Raw genomic sequence first — 20,965 nt, forward strand, 5'->3', positions numbered from 1 at the left:
GATGCTTTAGCAGAGATGTACAGGAGAATCTCTCTCACTAACTGTCTGCATTAACAGCTTCTCTACGTGCCAGCCTCAATCTCTCAGTTTCTTAAATACAAATTCTTTCCCACAATGCAGAGATGAGGAAATAAAAGAATTAAAATCCCCAGGGAAACTCCCAACAGAACACAGATCTGGCTCCTAGGTGGGAGAGAAATACAGTCTGTATGAATGCAGAGACCACAGCTGGACAAAAGCTGCAAGATTCAGCTTACCATGCCGGTAGGGGTTGTAGAGAGCCATAAATGCTGAGCCAGCAGACAGCAGTGCTTTCTGCAGAGGGCTGGTGGGGATGTGCCCTGGGTACAGCTGGTAATACGTCTCTTCATCCACATGCTCCTCTGGAGTCACTGTCAGGTCAGTGTGGGGCAGTTGATACCCCCTACCTGCAAAACACAGCCACACCAGGGCAGTGAGTTAACCAGAAAATACAGCTCAATTCAAAGACTCAGACAGTGTGTATCTGCCAATTTGGCTTCCTTTGTCCTTTTCCTGACACAGTCTGTACGCAAGGCCCGTTGGTGATCGGAGGTAACTACATGTCACAGGTTTCAGAGTAGCAGCCGTGTTAGTCTGTATTCGCAAAAAGAAAAGGAGGACGTGTGGCACCTTAGAGACATGTCACTGGCGTCTATAGTATCACCATAGCCCACGCGTTGCAACTATGCTCCATTATAAGCCCATACGCTTGGGTGTTCTAGCCAAGTGGGAGCTGTGGCTAGGACCTCTCTGGCTTGAACCATAAAGCTAATGCATGGTCCCTGTTACTGTTTGGATAACCAGGAACACACTTAATATAAGAACAAAAAACAAGACACCGCAACAAAAACAGAAAGACAGAATACCAGAGGTGCAGTGGGACAAAGTAGCATAGCAAAGGATGTGGCCGGGATTGCTGTGCCTTTGCAAAACCGGGAGAACTAGGAAGCAGAAGACACCGCCAATCAGGCGACAGGTGCACTGCTGGGGAGCAGCACTGGCGCAACAGGGGGTGCTGTAATTCAGGACTCAGGGACATCGGCAGAGTAGGTGGGGTGCAGACAGGCCTGCAATGGTAAGGGGGGGGCTGCACACCAGGTCTGAGGTGCACTGGCAGAGCTGGGAGGGGGCCCAGGACTGGGATAGCAGGGGGCGCACCAGGTCGGGGACGCTGCCAGCGCCTCATTTCCCATGAGCCCTAAAACGGAGCCGGATTCGCTTCTCCGTCCCACCGACACGGAGTCTCGCCGGCCGGCCGCCCCGCGTCCCGGACCCACCAGCCCCGCATGCGGCCCCCCGGCTCGGCGCAGCCACTTGCCTGCGGAGGCCGGCGAACCTAGGGCGAGGTGCCGCAGGCCGCGCAGCGAGCCCGGAGCCCGCCGCAGCCAGCCCCCCATGCGCGCCCGGCCCAGCGCAGCCAGCGCATCGGCAGCACCCGCTGAGGGGCGACTAGGCCAGAACTCGGCCCCCCCGCCGTCCCGCGCCGCAGCCCCGGTGCATCATGGGCCGGGGCGGGATCCAGCCCCGTTGCTAGCCGGCGGGTCCCTCGCCGGGCCCGGGCGGCGCAGCAAGTCCCACCGGCTGCCCCGGGGCGGGACAGGGCCGCCGAGCGGCGGGGGCCGGGGCTGGCGAGACGGGGAGCGCCGGGGGCCGGCCGCTCAGCGGCTGGCCATGGGGCAGGGGCAGGCTGCTGATGAAATCCGGGCGCGGGTGGCGTCCCTCGCCAGGTCTCCTGCCGGGGCAGGGCTGAGGGGCGTGGGCCGGGGTGAGGCTTCTTCCCCCCGCCATCCTGCCACCGGAGGCGGGGACCCTGGCGATCCCCGCCTGTGCCATCCCGCAGCAGGAGTGGGTCGGGGGAATACGGGGCTCCCCAAGGAACAGACTTCCCCCCCCCAGGGCCCAAGTCGTCACTTCTGTAGCTGCTGCCCAAAGCGTGGTCCTGGCCTGAGATCTCACCTGCTAATGCGTGGCACATCTTGGCTACTGTACCCAGCGAGGATCAGAGCAGCCTCCCCTTCCCGAGATCTCCCCGGAACGGGGGCGCCTCCTAGCGCTTGCTCCGGGGGGGGAGCGCTTTCATCAACGCACCCAGTTGGCGGAAGCGCATGGCGGGGCCCACTGGGGGAGCGGAGTAGTTGATGAACCCGTACGGCGGCGATTTCCTGCCGCCATAGGCATGGCCGCCCGCAGGGTAGCTAGGACCGGGCTAAACGGGCTCTTCGCTGTGTACAAACCCCCCGGGGTAGCTTCGATTAGGGTGCGGGACATCGTGGAGACCCTGCTCCTGAAAGGTGAGGCCAGGTCCTTTATCCATACGCTGGAGTCCCTCCTCCCCACCCTCCTGGGGACCCCCCCCCCCCCCCACACACACACTCCGTGGGGATGGGGGGCGATAGGGAGGGATTTCCGCCCAAGTGGAGGGGGGTGTGTGAGGGAGGAGACTTCCAACCTGCCCCTCAGAAGATTTAGGGCAGTGGTTCTCACCGGGGTGTGCCGAGGTCTTCGGGTGGGTACATCAACTCATCTAGATATTTGCCTAGTTTTTAAAAAGCACCAGCGAAGTCAGCACAAACTATGTTTCATACAGACAATGACCTGTTTCTATTGCTCAGTATACTGTACGCTGAAATGGAGGTGCCATATTTATATTCCAATTGATTCATTTTATAATTCTATGGTAAAAATGAAGAAGCAAGCAATTTTTCAGTAATAGTGTGGCTGTGACACTGGCATTTTTATGTCTGCTTTTGAAACTTGGGGGTATGCAAGACAAATCAGACTCCTGAAAGGGGTACAGTAGTCTGGAAAGGTTCAGACCCATGGATTTTGGGGATTCTGAGACAGCCAAGTGCCCCCACTGTTTTCCTTCATCTCCAAACTCCCTTCCCACCAACGTGCTGCAACCGCAATTAAGAGACATTGGCACTTGAAGAAGCATGTTGGGTCAACAAAGGAGCCAAACGGGAGAGCATAAAGTTCCTAACATTATCTGATGCAGCATCCCTAGCAGCATTACTAGTTGCAGGATGGATGTGCATTTGGAGAGGGGCTACCCCTGTCAATTGACAATGCCCTCCTCTCTACACCTTTAGGCAACTTGGCCTGGTGTTAATGGTTCAGGCCATGATGAGCTTGTGCTAGTGCATATAATCCTGGCCTTTCTAAAAGCCTGAGAGAACCCTTTGGACCTACTTATGCTGGTTTGCTGCCAGGAATGGTTGTGATGACCAACGTTCAGAAGACCTAGTCCAAGCCTTGCATGAGTTCATTTGACAACTGAGTCCTCATCATAGAGAGGATAAAGCAAAGGGCACATCTCGTAGTTTGGTAAAATGATGAAGACCAGTCATTGTATGACACACATGCAGGCTAAGACAAGTGTTGTTAGAGAAAGGCATTGTAGAGGCCAATCTCCATCTCAGACCTAGCAGCTGTTAGGCTGGCAATCCCTTAAGACTTTTTGTTTAAAATGAGGTATCCCTCTTCCTTGCTGAAGATGATATACCTATGTCTACTCATCAACGCGGTATCTGCATTGCAGCCACCAAAAGAGATGGTCTCTTGTCCCACTCACCTCCCTTCAGGGACTGTGAAGATGCTGCTTACTAAAATGGAACTCATACTTGGCTTTGAGGGACTCTAACCGTGAGCCAAAGACACTTGACCTTGTCTGCACACACAAGTGGTGCCACTTTAATTATATGGTAATATTTGTTCCCCTACGGGAAGGGGAATAAGTTGTACTGGTATAATGCACCTTTATACTTGTATAATTGCATCCACACAAGATGTTGTAATGGTAACTATTTCTGTTTAAAAAAAAAAAATCACATTCCTAACCAAAATAGTGATACTATTACTGAGTCTGTGTCTGTAGACCAGGCTTTGAAGAGAAACTATGTATGTTTATCACTCCCTTCGCTGTATTTTCTTTTCAGACTGTGCCCCATTGTTTTCCAGGAAGACCATCAGTGGGGGTCTTAACTGGACTTATTTGCAAGATAAGACACTTTAAAAATATCAACAGGGGCTTTCTTTACCATTTGCTGTAGAACTGAACTCTCTGGAACAGCCAGCTGTGCAGCAGCAAGTACGCTTCCTGCCCACTACTATAGAAGGAAATGCTGGGAAAGAGCTGACCCTCGCTGTTACCCAGTTGCCTGTCCTGGCTGCCCACCCACTAGGTAAGAGGCTGGAGAAGAATCTTGATTTCTGTGGAAAAGCTGGTGTATACCATTACTATCATTTATAGATTTGACTTGCCCAGTGAGAGAAAACAGTCAGAGTAAAAGAGGAATAAGAATTGTTAATTCCCTTAGATTTCAGCAGCTAATGATTATCTGTTAGCTGGTAATCACTGCATTCAAAGGGGATAATCACAGTGCAACCTGCTTGTAGTGAAGAAAAGAGTGAGAATCCATAGGAGAGATTGAGGACTTCCATTCTATTTTAGGCAGTGATTTATTAGAAGTGGTTTCACTATGTGCATGTTGTTTCATAAGATTTTTAACGCCTTGGAATCAGCAAGATTAAATTGCATTGGGACCACATATACTGCCTGTTACCATCATATTGTTGTTCAGAAAAGCTTGGTATATTTCTTCCTTTATAGTGAAATTAAATTTTGTGCATGCCACAAACCATACACTATATTTCTTTCTCTTGTAGTTAGAGGACCAGAGCTCACTCACTTGAAAATTGGAGCAGGTCACCGTCTGGATACAAAGTCATCTGGAGTGTTTGGTATGTTTTGTTTTGAAAAAGATAAGAATATAGCTTCATCATGAAAATTACCTGTTACAGGATAGAGGGGGTATTAACAGACGATAGGCTCACAAAACACTGTGCTGGCTACTAGCAGCATCTGAGGATTTTGTAGGGCAGGGGCAAAGGTAGAAATGGTAAGTTGCAGTAGAAACACACAAATCAGATACGATTGTTCTGAGAGGGTCCTGAATCATAAGCCAGGGAGACAAGAATAACTAGTTATTCTGAGAGGCAGTATGGTCCAGTGGAAAGCACTGAATTGGGAGACTTGGCTCTGTCATGTGTGAACCTGACTGCTCAAGTGTCTCTGTTTCCCTATCTGTAAAATGGGGATAATGATACTGCCCTTCTTTTGTAAGGTGCTTTGGGATCTACAGATGAAAAGCACAAGATGACACCAGCACTTAGCTCTTTTTAGTTCTGGCTTTAGAGGCAGTCAGAGGTTTGGGTGTGTGGTGGCAACTCTCAGCAACAAAGAGAGAGGCAGAAACAGTTAGACTATAAATTCTGGGTACATAGATATTGCTTTTTCTGTGTCTGAACAGTGCCAGGGGAGACTGTGGTGCTATATAAAAATGTTTATGCCCAAATAGCTTTTTATGTGACTGATTAATGGCCTCCTGTTGTTTTTTGTATTTCAGTGCTTGGAGTGGGCCATGGGAACAAGCTGCTCACTGATATGTACAACGCCCATCTTACTAGGGTATGCACTGGCATTGAACCCTGTTTGGGGACTTCTGTGTGTAACACCCATTCTCACTAGAAATCAAGGTCCCATTAGAAATTACATCAAGAAAGAAGAGGCAAATGTGGCCTACTCTTATTAAATCATATGAGAAGTAATAACACACACAACTGTGAACCGGGACAAATCACTGAGATTAAGCAATATTAAGTATTCCTTTGGGAGAGGAGGGAAACCATATGAATGGCCTGGGAATTGGTAATGGGATGTGGAGCTTTTTACCTGTAGGTCATCTGTCTGAATCTTGCCTGGGCAGGACCAAGCAAAAGTCATTGCTATCTGGAGGCTTCTGTAAAACAAACTGGGTCTCAGTCTATTTCTAGTGGGGAGGGAGGTATCCACACTACACAAACCACATTTGTCCTGTTTGTTGGCAGTCCTGGCAGAGAAGCCAAAGGTAGAATGAGCTCTGGAAATGACCCCCCCTCCCCCCCCAGTGTGTGTGGGGTGCACTCTGCCTCATTCCCATTTGTGTGTTTATCCAGCTGTTGTACCATTTTATAGGCCTAGATTGAGAGATGTCTAGGGCAGATCTCTAGGACTGTTGTACTCATTTGTACAGTGTTTAGTACAATGGGGCTCTGATCCCTGATTGGAGCCTCTAGGCACCAGAGCTGTATAAGTATTAATGATAATCTTCATCGACATTGCAATGAAATCATCATTCTAGTGGTTTGAGCCTGCAGATTGTAAACAAATGGGAGTCATAAAAGTGTGTTCATATGAGACCATATGAGCTTTAAGAAAGCTGTAACCATTCCAAATCAGAAACTAGTTCAGGAGCCTATGAGGAGCCTGGGGAGGTTGAACTTCTCTCACAAAGCATAATGCCTGCTTCTATATTGAGGCAGCTGCCAGCAGGAGTGGTTGTCATGCTACATTTGAGTATCAAACAAATCACCAATGATCCCAAAGCCATTAGCAGGTCATATGAGATAAGAGGCACCACTCACTGTGCAGAGACTGCAGCTTTCCTTTAGAGAAACTTTCCTGTCCTGTGATGCCCCATAGTTGCTGCATAGCAGGATATTGCTTTGCTGCTGTTTGCAAACTGCTCCATAAATTGCACTTTTCCGTTTTGAAGGCTTATACTGTTCGTGGACTGTTTGGCAAAGCCACAGATGACTTCTCAGACACAGGCAAGCTAATAGAGAAGACCACATTTGGTAAGAGTAATGGTCGATGTGTAAACAAAGATTTCTAATTAGAAAGTAAAGTGTTACACCTGTCCAGATTGAGCAACATTTAGCGCACCTTTAAGAACTCTCTAATCTTGGTTTATGAGGATTCTCCCATGCAGTCTCACAACAGTAAACATGTTACCCTGCCTGTAATATGCTAAATACAGCCACAATATGTAGCTCACTGATATAAAGTCCTGATCATACCTATTCCTAAAGTTAGGTGTACCCCATCACCTTGTACCTTAGGAGACATATTATCCTCACCCACAAGGGAGTGATCCGAGACTTTCATAAAGGTTCTGAGGTTACACAAAGTCTTGAAATATCTGAGATTAATTGTGGTCTCCATCATGAAACCAATGCAAACTCTATTCCCTTTGCCCCAGGGATTGCTTCGCTTTAAGAACTGGCATGGTATATACGTAGACTGGGTCAGTTTCCTGTGCTGTTGTATTCTGTTACACTAAAGCCATCTTTCATGGGTTTCCCACCAGCCCATTTAGATATGACAACTTGGCGAGGAGATGGCAACATCTTGATTTCAGACTAAGACTCTTTGCAGGTGCTGGGTGTATCAAGGAAGATTTATGTCCCTCTTTTGCCTTCTCAACATTTACAGATCATGTCACGAGGGACAAGCTGGAGCGGATTCTTGCTGTCATTCAGGGAACCAATCATAAAGCTCTGCTGATGTATGTATCCAGTCAGAAATCCTGAATGACCTCCATGCTGCTATTTGCTAATCATTGGAACCCATGAGATTAGTCTGTTGTTTGCTGTAATGAATTATAAAGGTTTGAGCCTCAGAGAGGACAATTAGCTACTTTGTCTGTGGGAGTCGAGCTCTAATGAGGCTACCTTTGGCTTCTGAACTCCCATGTTACTTTAGGACCTACACATGACACCTTGGTAAAATGAAAGTTCTTCTGCTGAGTATGATAGTGTGCCTTTCCTCCCAGTTGTACCACCTTATTGACAGTACCTATGTTTGTAGCATTTATAGGACAATGAGTGCATCAGACACAGTTATAAGATTAAAAAGTGTGTGTCGGGGAGATTAACTTAGAAACTACAGAGACTGAACAAATCTTTAGTTTGAAGTGTGAATGTTGCATCTGTTTTATAACAAAACAGAGGGTCTTTGAACATGTGCTTCCAGTGCAACATGGTGGCCAATGGGGCTAATGTGATCCCTGGATGCATAAACAGGGGACTCTCAAGTAGGAGTAAAGAGGTTATTTTACTGCTGTATTTGGCAGTGGTGTGACAGCTACTGGAATACTGTGTCCAGTTCTGGTGTCCACATTTCAAGAAGGATGTCGAAAAATTGGAGTGGGTTCAGAGAAGAGCCATGAGAATGATTAAAGGATTAAAAAAGTTGCATTATAGTGGTAGACTCAAGGAGCTCAATCTATTTAGCTTAACAAAGAGAAGGATAAGGGGTAATTTGATTACAGTGTATAAGTACCTATGTGGGAAACATTTAATAAGGGGCTCTTCAGTCTAGCAGAGAAAAGTATAACGCTGGCTGAAAATTGAAGCTAGATAAATTGAGACTAAATAAGGTGTACCTTTTTAATAGTGTAATTAACTATTGGAACAATTTACCAAGTGTCATGGTGGGTTCTCCATCACTGACTATTGTTAAATCAAGATTAGATGTTTTTCTAAAAGATATGCTTTAGGAATTATTTTGGGGAAGTTTTATGACCTATTTTATGCAGGAAGTCAGACTAGATTTGTCATGACAGTCCCTTCTGCTTCAGAATCTATGAATTCATTGGGATGGAAGTGCAAATTCACTGCTCTGTTCCTTTCTCCAGGTACTCTAACATTGACCTGAAAACTCAAGAGGCCTACGAGCTGGCTATTGAAGGTTTAATTCGCCCGATGGAAAAAACCCCTCCATTAATCACAGCAATTCGATGCCTCCAATTTGCACCTCCAGAATTCCAACTAGGTAGGGTCTAACTAGAGCTGGAGTTTGGGAGTATGTTGGAAGTATGTATGAAGATAGTAGCAAAAGTCACGATCATCTAGCTGTTATGTGCTCTGTGTGAAATGAGTTTGTGAGCTCAATCCAGTTCCTAGTGGACAGGTGACAGCCTCAGCAAACACCCAGAGATTAAATTTGCCATAGAGATGGGTGGACCCTCTAGATTAAGATTGAGCAGCACGGGGAAATTTGTGCAATTATCTGCCTGGTAGGAACATAACTACTATACTGGATCAGACTAATCGTCCACCTAGTCCAGTATTCTGTTTCTGATAGTGCTTCAAAGGACAGTTAAATTCCCTAGCAGGTAGCTATGGACTAATTTGCCCGTAGGGCACAATTCTTCTTGTGCAGTGTCTTCCAAATTTTTGAAAGCCGAGCCCTCCTTCAGGAAAACAAACCAATCTCACCCCCTTTATTCTGGTCATGTGTTTTTCAAGGCCTACTCTTACTCCCACTTTAGGGGATACAGAAGATGTATACATTGACTAGTCATTTGATGCAGCCTCCCCCCCTTAAGGAAGCAATGAGTTAGTGGTCAGTTTATGCCCTGAAGCTTGAGAGTTTATAATCCCCATTAAACTATTTTTTATCCTAGATAATGTAACTGAACATAAATTCCTTTTTCAAATCCTACTGAACTTCTGGTCTCAGTGATATCTCGTGGACAAGAATTCTACAGGTGATCTGTGAATAAAGGATTCCAGTCTCCATGGCTGTTAATCTGTCACCTCTGTGATTCAAATTCAGGATTGAAAGACAACTTCTGCATTCTAATCCTGGCACTAATATGGACTTCTGTGGTATGGTGGAAGTCATATACCCTTGCTGCTTCATTTCCCCACAGCTAGTGTGAGGATGATAATTTTCTTACCTGTCTCACAGGAATATTGCAAGGATTATTTCCATACACCTTGATTCTGCAATTGACTTTGTGCAGGCAGATCCTTGTGCCCATATAGAGCCCCACTGAAGTTAATAGAGCTCAACACAAGCCCAGGGGTCCATGCACATAGCCATTTACAGGATTGGGGCTTTAGTTTGAAGACAAAGCATCTATTAAACATTGTTAAAAGTATTTAATCTGTACAGATATTAAGAATTTGGGACCCTAAACAGTCTGTTTATAAAAGCTTTGTAGTTCACCTTTAATAGCCTTTCTGGTCCTCATGAATTATTCTGACAAACTCAGATACAGCTAAACTGACCTTTGCCTACCCAAATATCTAACTCTTATTATATGACCTTGTATTTGAAACTTGTTTTTATAAAACTGACTTTTTTGAAGGCTTGGGACATCATGTAAGACCTCTGTATAATCATGATTATACAGTCATGTACTTAAAAAAAACAGAGCATCTTTCCTGGTGAACTAACTCTTCTTTTTGTACTTTAATCCCAGTAACTGGTGTTTGAATTTACAGATACAGTGTCTTGTTGCATATATTAGCTGGTCCTTCTAATGCAGTCTTTCTGCCTCCTCCAGAAATCCAGTGTTTGCATGAGACCCAGCAGTACCTCCGAAAAATAGTTCACGAGATTGGCTTGGAGCTGAAATCAACTGCTGTGTGCACCCAGGTCCGGCGGACACGAGATGGCTTTTTCACTCTAGACAACGCTCTCCTGCGAACGCATTGGAACCTGCAGAATATCCGGAATTCAATTCAAGACTCTAAGATCAAAGTGAAACTGGAGCTTCAGAGAAACTTGGGCCACCAAGCTAGGAGTGGTAAAAGACACACCGATATGGATCAGGTTGCAGCGAGTGAACTGCACAGTACAGAGGGAACGTCTGCAAGCGATCCGACTCATAAAATGAGATAACCACATGCTGACTGAAAAGTGGAGAGTAATAGGAAGGGAAAATGGTGGTTGTAGTCCACAACTAGCCGTTCCTTGGGGTGGTCCTTGATTTAGCAAGGGTTGCTTATGTTTTCATTCAGGCAAGGCATTTCTCCATTGATAGGCAGAATAATTTTTGTAAGTATTGCACAACACTGCAGCAAAACTGTTGACATCTGAGATGAACGTACATTTTCTTGCAAAGCCAAAACTGCTACTGACTTCAGTGGGAATGTCAAGTTTGGTGAAGGATGTAAGAGTGGGCCCTTAAATTAGTTTAGAAGTGGGAATACAACCAGTGTGTTGCAGGCTTTACTACTTTTATTCTCTTTATGCGCCTTGTGACAGAGTATGACCTAAGTGGTTCTTTTCCCAATTAACTAATTTTTTTTATTATGACACTTTCTATAAATCAGCCCCATTTTCAAATACATGAAAGGGGTAAAGATTAATTGTTCAAACCAAGAAAGGGTTCTGCTTAGGGGAAACTGCAATGTAAGCAACTAAGACTAAAGTGGTGAGGTAATACTATTTCTCATGCAGGGTAACTAATATCTGGAGCAAGTTAGTCAGAAAGCCAGTTAAAACAAGAGGAGGGAGAGGTAGGTTTATGATAGAGGACTGGAGTAGGATGTAAAAACAAGAAGTTGGAATGGGGTGAATTTAAAATCCTAGGTAATATATTTTATGGGGAAAGATGCTGTTATTTGATACTCAAACTTAAGTCAACAGGGCCAAAAGCCCCTGCATTTTGTTTGTATGCATCTGTAGTCATCCGTGATGTATTTTTTCCTGCAGCAAAATTATACATTACCTTCAAAGAGAAACAGTAAGGAAGTACAGCTTTAGAATTCACTGAGATTCCATTAGTGCTCATTTAAAGCTACAAATCATTATTTTACATAAATGATGACAGTTACATTAGCAATCAGCTAATACATTTCTAAAATGTATAGGGCTCAAAGTGTGATGCCAAGATGTACTAAAGGATTGCAATCTAAGATTTTGATGGAGTGCCACTCATTAATATCTAGGTTATGCTTTGCAGTGAGAACTCTCCTCTCATGTGAGGGCTCAAAATTAGGGGTAACACCCCTCATTTTAGAATCTAAAAATATTTTAAATATAAAAGTGATGGTGCATTGGTTATTACCATAGTGAAGATTACCTTCTCCCCCACGCTTCATTAGAAATATCTTACAGACAAATGTGTATTTTATTGACTGAGCTTGCTAGGCCTTCCAAACAAAAGTGCCTGCCCATTGAGTGTATGTGCAGTGATACCTTTAGAATACTACATCTGACTAATTGCAAAATTTCCAGGAATGTTCTAGGCATCAATTGGCAGAACTCTATTGTTTTTTGGGAAAAATTAGAAAACCAGAAGGAAAAATGAAACAGACTGAGCATCTGCCATCCATCATGACACCTTGAATGACTTACCTCCCAGACAGAAGAGATATAATGGAGTGGGAAAAGGGGTCATAATGGGGAAGGGAGGGCATGAGAGGGGGTGCAGAGAATCCTGGCAATAGTAGGGGATAGGATGGCAGCACACACAATACATGTGGGGGAGATGGAAGGAGCCTCTAATATGTGTAATGAGCTCAGCCTTTAGAGGCAACAAAGTATGCAACCACCACCACCGAATTTCTGCTACCAAAAGAGATTCTACCTCTTCCAGGCTTGTACAAAGAGGCACATATAGTCACTGTTTCTCCTTTGAAAATGTACCTGGACAGCTCTTAAAAGGTGAGAAGTAACTCTGTGACATCTGCAATTGTAATCGTGGCAGGGAAGGAAGTATTTAAGGACTTGTTTACACAGGGCACTCAGGTCTGCTCTACACTAGAAAATTAAGTACTGTAGGTTTAACTACAGCAGTCAACATGTGAAAAATCCACAACCCTGAGTGGCATTGTTAAACTGACCTAAGTCCCCACATGGCATGAAACTGATAGAAGAATTCTGTTGACCTAGCTACCACTTCTCAGAGAGATGGATTACCTACCCTGGGAAAATCCTTCCTGTCAGTGTAGGCAGTGTCTACAATGAAGCACTACAGTTGTGCTGCTGTAGCATTTTAAGTGTAGACAAGCCCTCAGAACATTAATCCAAATTAACTAAAAGTGTGGATTTATTCTGAATGAGATTTTCCACACAGTTTAATGCAGTTTAACTAATCCACTTTAGATTCACACCTTTTAGTTAATTTGAATTAATTTCCCTGAGTTTCCCTGTATGTACAATAGTGACTGTCTCATCTCTTGTCCTTGAGGGTTTACAAAAAAAAAACAACAATATAGCTTTAATTTAATTCATGGATTTTTTTCTGCTGCCTCCAAGTTCCTCTGCACAATGATGTAAAGTGAAGGTAAAGCAGTAATGGAGCACTGTTGCCACCTTATGGCTAAAGATTATACTCCCCCCCCCCCACAGTGCAGTACGTTAACTCTTTAAAGACAGACCTTGCATCTTATGTGCTCTAGTTTTCTTTTGGTATAGAACACTCATAGAAGCAGCTATATTCAACTACACAAGCCTCTGTACCAACTCTTATGCATTAGTGACACACCCCCCACAGACAGTTGTCTACCCAGAGAAATTTATAGAAAGTTTCACTAATGTGGAGTTAAGGTTGGGGGTGCACAAGAGTGCCCTATGTAATGAATACAAGTTTCAATCCCTAAAATGCTACTGAGGAAAGCCATGAACTGCATGGGAACCATTACCTTAATTCTACAGCCATAACCCTCCTCCCTTTAGGATGTCAGCACCTTCTCTATTAGTTGAGGAGTGAGGTATATTTTGTCTTCTGTGACCTATGTTGAATACAGGAAAATTGTTTGAGGAAGCCCTTCACTGTATTACTGATTTCTTTGAGACTGCATCTGGAAACAAAGAGGGAGAGGTAACCCTGTGTCCAGTCCGATATGCAACCATCAGCAATGGTGCCTCACTGACCCTATTGAGGGTCCTTGGGAAGTGTCTGAATAGGAGTTCTGATCTGGAGTTATAGTGGCACACTGAAAATAGTAGCCTAAGGAGAGTACAGTTATGTTCTGTTTTTCTTAGACTCTCTATAGGCCAGGGGTGGCCAAACTGTGGCTTGCGAGCCGCATGCAGCTCTTTTACAATTAAAGTGAGGCTTGCAGGGTACCCCCATTCTCCACCTACCAGACTGGGGCGGGGGGAGCTCAGGGCTTCTGCCCTGCAGCAGGGTGGTAGGGCTGGTGGCTTCTGCCCTGCAGGGAGGCAGGTCTCAGGGCTCCAGTCCTGCATGAGGTGCTCTCTGGGGCTCAGAGCTTCAGCAGGTGTGGGGCTGAAGCCCTGAGCCCCAGCAAGTGCGCCCCCAGGGCTGAAGCCCTGAGGCCTGGCAGGCATGCCGAGCTCTCGAACTTCCGAAGATTATCATCTGCGGCTTGCAGGGTCAGTAAGTCTGGCCACCCCCGCTATAGCCTATCACAGTGAGTTGCTAGGGAACATCAGAGTTAATCATTTATTCAGAGTGGACAATTCAGCAGCACAAGTTAATGCTTTTCCATTTATTTACTACTATACACATGCAATGTCAACCAGCTTCCAGAACTCAATTCAGTGAGGCACTAGGATATTGAGCGCCCACAACTTTTTCAGCACGAAGCATACAAACACCTTGCTCTTAGCAGTTTTCCTTTCCAACTTCTGAGGTTTTAAATACACAAACAAAAAACACAGCTCTGCATATTTGCCCATCTCCACTGCTGCCTCCTCCATCCATTTACTGATCCCTAACAATTGCTTCCCCATGTAAGACTTCTTTAAAGGTGCCCATAGAACATCAACATGTCAAAGAATCCCCATCACATAGTGCAACAGTGAAGGGGTTAACTATTAATTTTGAATTATAACCTTTTAGTTTTTAAAATAATGAACAGTGAGAGGAGCCTAATGCTCCTGGCACTTCAACTGAACCGCCTCTCATTGCCAAAGAGTAGAATGCCACTTTTCCTGAAACAGGGAACATGGGATGGGTTCAATAGCTTTTCCATTCTAGAAGTTAGATATTCTTAGAAATGAAGCAGCCAAGTAACACTTCCTTGAAAGTCTCTGCATTTTTACTGTCTTTGTGTGTAAGTTCTCAAGGTGTACGGTACCAACACGCAGTGCCCCAGTAATGGTGATCTCTGCAGGAGATTGTAGTCTTCAGTTTCAATGCTAGTCAGTAAGTTCCAGATCAAATTTGGGGTACAGCTCCTTTGTGGTGACCCCTCTAATCGTGGCTAGAAAGGAAACAATACCTCAGCTTCCATTACAGATAGAGAAGCAGATTAGTTAGCAAGAGTTTTTGCTGTATGGTTTCTATGTCTTGAGTTTAGGCAGTAGAATAAAAGACTTGACTCTCCCCGAGCCTAGTTGTCCTAAAGCTTTCCGTTAGCTAAGGGATGAGTCCAAATGTCTTATCTTACACACTCTCCCCACTCCACTCCTAACTGCAGGATTTTTTTCCAAGTCTTGTGCAGTGCAGAATACACAACTCTCAGGGTTATCTATCAATTACAGAAGAATCATCTTTGATAATCCATAGAAAAAAACCTAGCAGTCATTAAGTGACAAGTTCACATCCCACTCAGGGGATCAGGAAGAGACACTGAATAGACCCCTGGTTCTGCCATTCTGTTGAGAAGATCCCAATGGGCTCATGACAGATGTATCTGTGCTTGAATATGGGATTTTAACTATAGAATCTTAAAATTCAAGAATTAAGATAAGCCCTAGGACTGTAGCTTTCCCTCTTCTGTAATGAAACACATGGAAACATTTACTGAGAAAAGTTGCATATTAGTCCTGCTCTTCTTACCCAGCTTGCCCAGCAGCATCTGTCCAGTGTCTTTAATATCATTGTACTCATGGAGCAGAGAGATGTGTTTCTCCAATTCCTCCAGGCTGTAACCTCTGTAATAGCAAACCCAGAAAGGTCACAATGACACAGAGCAAGTACTCCTACTTCACCACAATTGTTTAGCAGAGACAAGATACTTGTGAGCGATAGCAGAACCTGCCAAAACCACACCACTTGCCCTGCTGCCTACAGGACTCTGAAGGCAAGAGCTCAGTCTTTAAAAACCATCAGCAGGGAGTACAGTCTCCATTCCAAGGGCTGTTCCAGATCAATCCTTCTCCCCACAACAAAATAAAGCTAAAAGTAGTTCTCAGAGTTAGGTATGAATAATAATAAATCTTAATAAATAAATAAAAAATAATAAATCTTGTGGCAAATATGAAGAATAGGTCTGATCGGTTGGCAAAAGGAAGAGTTAAGGAATTAGGCTGCTTATCGAAGATAGCAGGAAACAGCACATCTTTGGATCAACTTCATTGTTCCTTTTATTTTTACCTGCCTAATCTATCCTATGCACTATACGTGTTATCTGTAGAAGATAGCACTCAGGTTTCACAGTTTATAACCCACAAAAGGCACAGCTTCCAATCGTTAAACTGTAGTCCTTCCTCAAGAATCTTGCTGGTAGGCAAAACCCAGGATAACTTCCACCAATGCTGCATCATAGGGAGCCATGCCAGGTGCTTCAATATCTTTTAGATAGCACCCTTCATTTCAAGTTGTTTTACAGACCACTTGCCCACCATGGAAATACAGCTGTTTCTGGGGTGCAAGATGTGAAATGATGTTAAGACAGCTCACATCAAGCATAGGACAAGAAATGAATACTTCCCCTTGAAGTTTCACTTGGAATTTAGGAAGGCAGACTGTAGTTTAATCCAAAATGAAACTGACCAGGACAGAGTGATCAGGATCTCAGTTTCACATCCCATCTGAATGACAATTCTAGAAACACCATGCCCTTGAGCAGCACCACAATGTGGAACAGCACCACCTATTGAATCACAATTATCACTCCCTGCAACCTCCAGGTTTTCCTTAAATCCAAGTACTGATTCAATCTAGCCTTGCTTTGCAAAAAACAAACAAGGTACTTGGTTCAATTTTGTATCTGAAGTGCCCTGTAATTCAAACAATGCTGAAATTAACACTATTCCTACCGAAACAGATTTTGGTCACAGTGCAATATCAGCACCACCAACAGGAGGTGGCAGTTTCCAACTCTGATACTCGGGCTTTGTTTTGTTTTAAAAAAAAAAAACCACCCCAAGCCTCATGCTGAACATCAAACTATCCAAGAACATACTCAGCCAACAACTGTGCAATTTCCTGATCCAGAGCAAGATCCTTCTGTTTCAGTTCTTCAACTTCACGCTGTAGGGCTTCCTTATTGACTCCATCTGATTGGCAGGACCTTGGAGACTGGATCTGTAGAGCAGACAGTGCTTTTAACATTCCACTAACTCAGCACTGTGTGAAATGCCACTGTCCCAGAGGGGACTGATCAGAAGAGATATTAAGTATTTGTTAGTTTATTCCTGACTTAGGTGAAAAGGGAAAATAAGACTTCACAGTGAAAACCCGAGTAAACAAACTTATCACGCTATTTATTGCCAATCAGTGCCATGTAGTTTGAGAGTTCTTCAAAGCAGAAGGATGTATCTTACTCTGTAAACCTTTTAAAAAATTTTTTCAGGAAGCCAGTATCTAGCCCAGATAGTAGTGGGCAACTACAGCCCGCGGGCCACATCTGGCCTGCAGAATCGTCCTGCCTGGCCCCTGAGCTCCCGGCAGGGGAGGCTAGCCCCCGGCCCCTCCCCTGCTGTTCCTGCTCCCCTGCAGGTACACCACTGTGTGGGCAGCACGGCTTGCGCTCGCCCACCTCCCAGGTTTTCCAATAAGCCTGTCCTGCCGCTCCGAGCAGCATGGTAAGGGGGTGGGGAGGGGGAAGAGAGGGGGTTGAATAAGGGGCAGGAGGTCCTGGGGGGCAGTCAGGGGACAGGAAGTGGTTGGATGGGGCAGAGGTTCGGGGGGAGGGAGGGGGGATGGGGGGAGGGTCCCAGAGGGGCAGTTAGGGGCAGGGGGTCCCGGGAGAGGGTGGTCACGGGACAAGGCGCAGAGGGGGTTGAATGGGTCGGGAGTTCTGAGGGGGGCAGTCAGAGGATAGCAAGTGGGAGGGGGTGGAGGCCTGGCTGTTTGGGGAGGCACAGCCTTCCCTACCTGGCTCTCCATTCCATTTTGCAACCCCGATGTGGCCCTCGGGCCAAAATGTTTGCCCACCCCTGAGCTAGCCCCAGAAGTGTATGTATATGTCAGAGCACTAAAGTAACTAGCAATATTTTTCCACAGGGAAAGTATTTATTGCTGAACCACCACAAATATTAGGATCAACTGCTATTTCAGCCAAAAGAGAAAAGATTAAATAAGCCATGAAGACTAAACTATCCTTATCACTTGAAGCCAACTCTCCAGGATAGATGTGAACCCATTTACCTTGGGATACATCCTCAGAAATCCTAGACCAAATGTGACACTGCAGTGCTGTGTGGACTTGGCTACATGGGTATGGGTCACATGCAGCTCTACAGCGTGGATACCTGTAGCTGGACCTGGCATGCACAGGTTCGCAAGCATGGGAGCCCGGGTATGAGTATGCTCTACAGCAGTGGTTCTTAACCTTTCCAGATTACTGTACCTCTTTCAGGAGTCGGATTTATCTTGCGTATCCCCAAGTTTCACCTCACTTAAAAATTACTTGCTTACAAAATCGGATATAAAAACACAAAAGTGTCACAACACACTATTACTGTTGTCTGTACGAAATTTTAGTTTGTACTGACTTCGCTAGTGCTTTTTATGTAGCCTGTTGTAAAGCTAGGCAAATATTGAGATGAGATGATGTAACCCCTGGAAGATCTCTGTGTACCCGCAGGGGTACACGTACTCCTAGTTGAGAACCACTGCTCTGCAGTATAGACATGCCCCTAAACATAACAGTTAGCAGGGATCTTGTTCTGCTGCTAACTTTGCTGTGCCTGCTCTGTGAATACACAACTGCAATACTGATGGCTGAACATGACAGAGTGACACTCACACTAAATTCATATGGCAGTAACAAATGATGTGAAGTTTAGTTTTTCTCTGTGTACCAGGAGGGATAGAAGCATTGAAGATGAAGGATATCACTGCCCTGTATCTACACATTAACTGGCAGAACATCTAAATTCTACTCTGTTCATCACCATGTTATCTACCATGAAAGAAAGCTGATCCATGTAACCAACTGCCTTAGCTGCTGTTCATCTCTAGAAGAGAGAGGCAGCCACAGAGCAGGCAAGGGTACCCAACCGCAACATTGCCGTGGATGAGAAGGGTAGCAATCCACCACATCCCCTTGCTGTAGTCCAGGGCAGCACTGACTCTGGAGGTAAAACCATTCTCTTCCAAAGGGGGTGGAGAAATATATAAAAACACTTACTGGAGATTTGAAACCTGCATTGCAATTTCTCAGGAGTCCAGTTGGTGTCCTGGATTAAAACAAAAAGAAATTACCATTTTAAAAGGCATGAGCATAGCCTGACAGAATGAGACAGCCCTAGCCTGCATACACCTTTGAGGAATGGCAACCCCAGAATATCCACAGCAGGGTAACAGCAAAGACCCAATATCTCTGACGTCTTCAAGCTGTGATGTGCCCTGGGCTTGGCAATTGGGGGCATCCCATCCTCATCAAGAGGCTCCCTGAGGCTTAAGAAAGTCAGTCCCACAAAGTCCCTTGGGAAGCGAGGAGCATAGCATGTCACCCCTAGGCAGCTGCAAGTCAGGACAGGAAGCTTTCCACCCCAGATGGCTGGGGAAAGGGTGGCTCCCCTTGCTCTGTAGGCTGGTGAGAGCATCTTTACGGGCTGGAGAAGGAAAGTCCCATCCCTGAAAAGGGCTCCATATGAGATGGTCAGGAGGGAAGTCACAGTCCCTTAAGAGCTGGAGGGAGGGAGGGTCCAATGCCACCTGAAGAGCAGCATCCTAGGAGCTAAGGAGGGAGATACATCCCTTGAAGACAGGCCTAGGGAGTTATATTGAACTTGCTCCTACCTCCTCAGGAAAGGCCTAGGTGACGGCCCGCTCCTCCCTCGCAGCCCTGGGCTCTGTTCCCACTCCCCGCCAAGTGGGGGTCCCTGCTCGTGGTGATCCAGCGCTGCCTGCGGGCCAGAGGGCCTGGAATCAACACCGGCCTCGTTACCACCTTGCATGCTGGGAGTTGTAGTCTCAATGCAGGGAGTTTCCGTCCCTCCCACACTGCCTGTCGGGATTTGTAGTCTCTGAGGACTTCACCAGCGCTCTACCTGCTGGGATTTGTAGTCTATGAAGGTTTAAACACTACATTGCACGCTGGGATGTGTAGTTTCTGAAGGTCTTAGCTCTGCCCTTGAAGACAGGCTATCAAAAATATTTTCTTCTATTATTTGTAAAAAATTTGTCACTGCACCACAACTTTATTTATTATTTTTTATCTTTGATAAATATATTTGATTGCTAAATAGTTGTTAGAGCTGAAGACTGGGATGAGCGGGGAAGGTGGGTTCTATTCCCAGGTCTGTCACTAACATGCTGTATGACCTAGGACAAGTCACTTTCCCTGACTGAGACTTATTTTCTTAGACCTAATATTAGTTATGTGACTTCAGCAACTTGAGTAATACTTGTTTATTATTTGTTAAGTGCAGAAATTGTGGTCAGTGGCACACAAAATGAAGAATAAGAGTTAAGGTTTCAACATTACAACCTACAAGAACAATCTGCTACAACACTCAAAATCCTACCTGCTGCTATTACAATTCACTTTTGAAGTCTAAACATGAGGAAGAATATACTCAGGGTTATGTAGGAGGGACTTGTTATACTGCTCTGTACACACTCCTCCCTTCACAGTCCATTTAAAGAGTACTTCTTCATCCTTTGACATACTACTGGGAAAGACAGCCCGGCAGCAACAATTTCCATTAATTCTCCAAAGTCATATGATCTATAAGGAGTAAACACTGTCAGGGTCCATGAAATTGCTGTCTTCCTTTTTGTGTTGATAGTGCTGGCATAGCCATGAAAATAGACAATGGGGAATCACATAGTAGTAGAACAGCTGCATGTTTATCAGGCATTTTTCACTACACTTGAAGCCTTTGTGTCAAGCTTTTATCCTTACTTTTAGGGTCTTTGAATATTTGATGTTACTAATACTTAACACTTACGTAGCATTCACTATCATCTTCAAAATGCTTTATAAACAAACTAATCAGTCTCCACAACAGACAAGTGAAACAGGATAAATATGACTGAACGGGCATACCACTCCATTGACACAGGTAATGCTCACCCAATTAAAGTCCAACCTTACTGGGTGCCTCCTCAAACTAAAACTGCTATAGAACGGGAGATCCAGGATATGTTACAGATGGGTGTAATCCGCCCCTCTGGCAGTGCATGGGCATCTCCAGTGGTTCTAGTTCCCAAACCAGATGGGGAGATACGTT

General features: G+C 45.1%; 2 protein-coding genes across 5 annotated transcripts in view; one reads left to right on the top strand and one right to left on the bottom strand.

The window, feature by feature from the left end:
* LOC140899394 (ubiquinone biosynthesis protein COQ4 homolog, mitochondrial) overlaps positions 1-19,699 on the bottom strand; it is a 31,483-nt gene extending 11,784 nt beyond the window's left edge. The window contains exons 1-5 of one of the 3 annotated variants that reach the window (XM_073314822.1): positions 19,530-19,699; positions 18,916-18,964; positions 16,744-16,865; positions 15,396-15,490; positions 258-428 (exon numbers count right to left, since the gene is read on the bottom strand). In XM_073314822.1, coding sequence (XP_073170923.1) covers positions 258-428; positions 15,396-15,490; positions 16,744-16,865; positions 18,916-18,964; positions 19,530-19,687 — 595 coding nt within the window. In that variant the 5' untranslated portion in view covers positions 19,688-19,699. Of the gene's footprint in view, positions 1-257; positions 429-1,339; positions 1,533-1,977; positions 2,084-15,395; positions 15,491-16,743; positions 16,866-18,915; positions 18,965-19,529 lie in introns of those variants that run through there. The other 2 variants (XM_073314824.1, XM_073314823.1) reach the window with 2 other exon arrangements.
* TRUB2 (TruB pseudouridine synthase family member 2) lies at positions 1,696-10,870 on the top strand. Of its 2 annotated transcripts, XM_073314826.1 has the most exons (9): positions 1,696-2,312; positions 4,074-4,205; positions 4,690-4,764; positions 5,430-5,491; positions 6,618-6,699; positions 7,337-7,409; positions 8,541-8,677; positions 9,312-9,395; positions 10,200-10,278. In XM_073314826.1, exons 1-8 carry the CDS (start codon positions 2,198-2,200, stop codon positions 9,368-9,370), a joined length of 735 nt encoding a protein of 244 aa, XP_073170927.1. In that variant the 5' UTR covers positions 1,696-2,197; the 3' UTR covers positions 9,371-9,395; positions 10,200-10,278. The 2 variants fall into 2 exon arrangements, with proteins under 2 accessions (XP_073170927.1, XP_073170926.1); XM_073314825.1 differs by lacking the exon at positions 9,312-9,395 and having other exon boundaries at positions 1,699-2,312; positions 10,200-10,870.
* Positions 19,700-20,965: the final 1,266 nt, after the last annotated feature.

This window comes from Lepidochelys kempii, chromosome 16 (genome assembly GCF_965140285.1).
Source record: "Lepidochelys kempii isolate rLepKem1 chromosome 16, rLepKem1.hap1, whole genome shotgun sequence".
Taxonomy (NCBI): domain Eukaryota; kingdom Metazoa; phylum Chordata; order Testudines; family Cheloniidae; genus Lepidochelys; species Lepidochelys kempii.

Bases quoted from the DNA above. Each gene is read 5' to 3' on its own strand.
- TRUB2 (XM_073314825.1), top strand. From the start codon at position 2,198: ATGGCCGCCCGCAGGGTAGCTAGGACCGGGCTAAACGGGCTCTTCGCT. The intron at 7,410-8,540 runs GTATGTATCCAG...TCCTTTCTCCAG, and splicing joins AATCATAAAGCTCTGCTGAT to GTACTCTAACATTGACCTGA. The intron at 8,678-10,199 runs GTAGGGTCTAAC...TGCCTCCTCCAG, and splicing joins ACCTCCAGAATTCCAACTAG to AAATCCAGTGTTTGCATGAG.